The sequence below is a fragment of the Octopus bimaculoides genome, chromosome 21 (assembly GCF_001194135.2).
Source record: "Octopus bimaculoides isolate UCB-OBI-ISO-001 chromosome 21, ASM119413v2, whole genome shotgun sequence".
Classification (NCBI taxonomy): Eukaryota; Metazoa; Mollusca; class Cephalopoda; order Octopoda; family Octopodidae; genus Octopus; species Octopus bimaculoides.
In genome coordinates this window covers 5,866,338-5,871,530 of record NC_069001.1, presented here as the reverse complement: position 1 = coordinate 5,871,530, position 5,193 = coordinate 5,866,338, and the positions used below count along the sequence as shown (strand labels likewise).

General features: G+C 37.3%; 1 protein-coding gene across 1 annotated transcript in view; it reads left to right on the top strand.

The window, feature by feature from the left end:
• LOC128250450 (uncharacterized) overlaps positions 1–5,193 on the top strand; it is a 45,978-nt gene that overhangs the window by 7,879 nt on the left and 32,906 nt on the right. The window contains exon 2 of the mRNA XM_052975487.1: positions 2,782–3,470. Within this exon, the coding sequence (XP_052831447.1) occupies positions 2,782–3,470 (689 nt within the window). The remainder of the gene's footprint in view (positions 1–2,781; positions 3,471–5,193) is intronic.

Below are 5,193 nucleotides of genomic sequence, written 5' to 3'. Positions count from 1 at the left end.
TATATATATATATATATATGAGTGGACAAACGAAAGAGAGTGTGTACTCAACACATTTAGCAAGGGTTATATATATTATCATTTAGATAACACCAACAACAAGAAAAATAATGATAAGAATAACAGCAACAACAACAACAACAACAACAATAATAATAACTATAATAACAACAACAATAATAATAATAATAATAAGAAGAAGAAGAAGAAGTAGATATATATATATATATATTCTATGCATGCAATTGTACATACATATATACATACACATTGATACACACGCACACACACACACACACACATATATATATATATATATATATATACACACATGCATGTATATATACATTCATATACATTTTGCATGCTTGTCTATACGAACAAGACTTCCACATCTATTATAAAGAATTCCGTTCTTGATGAAATCGATGTGTACAGTTAGTTTATTAATGACCAGTTTACAAGCTTAATTCTTTTTCAGTCGTTGATGATGATGTTAGCAATTAGTGATTAGATTTGGTATGAAAACTAAATATATGAAGTTCATTGAGTCTCGTGCGGATGTAGGAGTTAAGAAGCGATACAACACTCAACAATGAATTGGAAAGAAGCAAAAACGGGTGTATGCTGAGGAAGGGCGAGTATTCTAGACTTGTCAAACTGCTCTCTTGTGGATCCCAACTAAACAGAATTGTGTGACATGTAATGAAGATAGGTAGAAAAGTATGACAACAGAACTGGGAAGAATGAGATAAAGAATGACAGAGAAACGAATGCAAAAACGATCAAGCCTTCATCAGCTGTCGAGCAAATATCATCATAATTTTGACACATTCCAACGACATCATTTAATTGAGGAGTGCCAGCAACAGGTATATGGATGCGCGAACACGATAGAAGAACAAGAACAGTAAAAAGTTTGAGATAAGAGTAATGGCAGAAAAACAAAATTGAACGATAAATAAAGATTTGTGAAGAGAACGTGAAAATGGTATTTTTATCGATATACTAAATGCATTAGTGTTTAGCTATAAAATACCGTACGAATATAATCTGAAGTAAAATGTTTGAATATTTTTAAATCGACCAGTGTCCATAATAAAATTAAGTTCAAACTATAATTATATTATATGAAATCAAATTAAAGAATATTGGAGATAGCTTGACCTGTAAACCGATACGCCCGCTCTATGCCAGCTACCAGAATGGCTACATACCATCGCAAAATCTATCTAGCAACAACACAGCCACATGCAGTCGTACACACACGCACGCGCGCGAGCGAGCGAGCGCAAGCAACTATATAGAAGAACGTGCATAAATGCAGAGACCGGTAAATAACTACACATACATACCTACATAGATACCCACCCGCCGACTCACATATACACAGGAATATGTACCTCTATGTATATACATATGCATACGCTCTGACATAAACCTACTTAGACTTCCTAATATATTTCTACTTATACCCCAATACTATCTTCTTCTTCTTCTTCTTCTTCTTCTTCTTCTTCTTCTTCTTCTTCTTCTTCTTCTTCTTCTTCTTCTTCTGCTCCCCCTTCTCCTTCTCCCCTCTTCTTGTCAGTGCACCTAATTCCATTACCCCACCCCCACCCCACGACACCACCTTCTAGAGCCAATTAAATATGTATTAATCGTCTACCGGCGGAATTGTCTAACTCAACAGAATGTCTTTAAAATGTCTTGATGTATATTTAATTACAATCATTTACACGGTACGTACAAATCTCACCAGGGACAACTAAGCTTTTGTTTTTCATTCGGGACCATGGACTCAATTTAATGGACTAACATAAAGTACTAACTGTGTGCTGGGGTGAGTCTAATCAACTACCCTCCTCCCCCAGAATTTCAGGCGTTGCGTCATTGTTAGGAACACTTATTAGGGCGGTGGACTGGTGGAATCGTGCAAAGCCGTCAGCACGTCGTACAAAATGCCCAGCGGCATTACTTCCGACCTTACGCCCTGAGTTCAAATTACGCTGAAGTCAATTTTACCTAGCATTAAGCTATTACTAAGATTTTACGTATCATACATACATATATAGACACCCAATTTGTAGTCATAACTATTTTCAAAACGAAAAAAATACACATACATTTCCACACACACACACACACACACACACATACACGCATTCTTTTGAGGTCTTCAAAATATGTAGCAGTCAAGGACTGGGGTCGGTGTAAATGATTTGCGCCTTCTCCGAAAAACTAGTGGCTCTGTGCCAAAAATCTGTTACTATTATTTGGCCAGTGAACTGACAAACCGTTAGTGCACCGGACAAAATGCTTATCCGCATTTCTTCCGACTCTTTTCTTCTCATTCATCTTTACGAAGTCGATATAATAAATACCAGTTGGATACTGGGATCCATGTAATCAACTTCTGATGACAAAATTGTTAACCTCCTGGGCCAAAATGAGAAAGAATTATAAGAAAGTGGAGGTGGCAGAATCGTTAGCGTATTGGACAAAATGCTAAACGGCGTTTCGTCCGACTCCTTACCTTCTGAATTCAAATGCGTCGAGATCGACTTTATCCTTCATCCTTTGAACGTCGATGAAATAAAATACCAGCCAAGTCTTGAGCTCGATGGAATCGACATGTTCCCCTCCCCTCAAATTGATGGGTTTGAGCCAAAATTTGAAACAGTTGTTATTCTTATCAGTTTCTTGCCCATGTCCCTTATTATTTTTTTATAGCATTTGTGTTCTTTCGCATAATTAAACATCTGTTTCGGTAAATTTTAGGTTTTCTGGTTGTTGCGATTAAGGGCCAAATCTCGACCCCTCAAAGAGTCGTTGTGACTGAGGATACTGAGGTTAACGATTCCGCTACCGTGACAACACAAACTTTGACAGAATCACAGACTGGAGGCAGAACGCTGGATGTTCCAACAGGCGTAACCAATTCTGATATCGATTCTTCGACAACGGAGCCAGAGGAAAGTGATTCCGTCACAGGAACGCAACAAAACCAGTCCAAAGCATTCGCAAACACAAAAGTCGTTGAATCTACTGCAGCAACTACTAGTACCAGTAATACAAATTCTACTATGGATACTAGTACAGATACTAACAACAACAACAACAACAAGAGCAACCCCAACGCCACTAGTAACAGCAGAGTTAACTCCCTTGATCTTAGTTCTGTTAGTGCAACCATTCTTGATATCAACGACTCTGCTAAGGAAGCCGTGTTTACCACCGTTGATGTTGGTGTCACTACAACAACTACAACAGCATCAACAGCAACAACAACAACAACTACTACTACTACTGCTGCTGTTACAACAAAGATTGCATCAAATGGCGAAATTGTTGTCTCCACCAGACTGCCCACCAATGAACTAGTCCAAAGACCCACTGGCTTCTCCGTTACTCGCATTCAAACAGCACTACCAACTCCCCCTATCGGTGTAGAACCAAACAAAGATCAGGTAACACAACTAAATTCTATTTGTTCATTTTTTTATTTGATTATTTATTTATTTTTTGCCTGTTATCTTTTGTCTCTTAGTTGTTTCAATCATTAGACTGCGGCCATGCTGGGGCACTGCCTTGAAGAATTTAACCGAAGAAATCGACCCCCGTACCCCCTTTTTTTTTAAAGTCTGGTACTTATTCTATCGGTGTCTTTTTACCAAGCCACTGCTTTACGGGGAGGAAAATAAGACAACACCGGTTGTCAACCGGTGATAGGGGACAAGTACAAACTCAAAACACACACACACACACACATATATACATACGTAATTGTAGCACACACACACATATATATATATACATAATTGTAGAACGATGAAATGAGTGCTCAATACCGCATTGGTGGATAAATAATTTCTTTAAATAAGGAAATTATATATATATAGCCTCATTAAGGGATGGTATCATCCAATGAATTACTGGTTTAATACCTAATATTTGTTGTAAACAATAATATTCATAAAACAATAGGTTCAATTAAGCCTGATAGATTAAATAGTAATTATTAAAATCATTATATTAGGCCAAAATCTCTTCAGAAGGGTAGAAAGAAGATATACCACGACATACACACATACAGGGAGTGTCGATCTGATGTCGGGTGGGAGTTAATGTACAGGATCAACATTTGATGGCTATAAACATATCATCAGCGGGCTTGTCCAGCAAGAATCGCAGAACCGCCATCCGTCGTCCAGCAACGGTAGAGTTCATGCCACCCAACGGCAGACGAGGCATATTCACATATGCATTTATAGAAAATTGGGATGTTGTGATGTTCATGTATCTTTTTAACTACTGTGAATGGAAAGTTTTCGTCTACCCTTCCATCGTTCTCTCATCTCTTTCCATTTGTATCTCTATCCGTCTTTCTCTCTCTCCTCTCTTGATCTCTCTGTACACATATAGATAGATGTATACACATACATACATACATACATTTTTACACACACATAAACACACATATGCATATTTATATATGCATTTCTATCTCTCTATCTCTCTATCTATCTCTCTATATGTCTAACTGTCTGTCTGTCTGTTTCTCTCTCTCTCTCTCTCTCTCTCTCTCTCTCTCTCTCTCTCTCACTAGATATATATATATATTCACACACTTATATAATATGTATTTTAGTAGACATGTCGAACGTAACATCTGATTTCGTCTCACTGGTCTACATCTTCAAAAATCTATTCAAAGCATTCAACGAATATTAAACAGTAAGTTAAGAAACTCAGCGTTGCGGCGTTGGTCAATAATCTCATAAAATATAGAACTTAGTTTAAATAAGCCAGAAAAATTACATGAAAAGTGTGTGTTTAAATGCAGACTGGTTATAGGAAATGACACGTGTTTCGGTAAACCGAAGTGGAAACTTTCAACATTGTGTAACTTTTGTGAAACAGACAATAGTATTTATTGCTACCAAGCCGCACACAAGTACAGGTGGCTGCTGATTGGTCAGTGTTTCGAAAGAAATCATAGGAAGATCTTTATGGAGTTGCTAATCTCTCAGGTTTAAATTACCTCCAGAGAAATCTGTTATTACGCAGAAAAATGATGGTGAAATGAAAGCGAGAAAAAGAAGCAAAAACACAAAAAACGAAGAGACAGAGGAACATTAAAAACAGGACTTATGTGTGTGTGTGTGTGTGTGTGTGTGTGTGTGTGTGTGT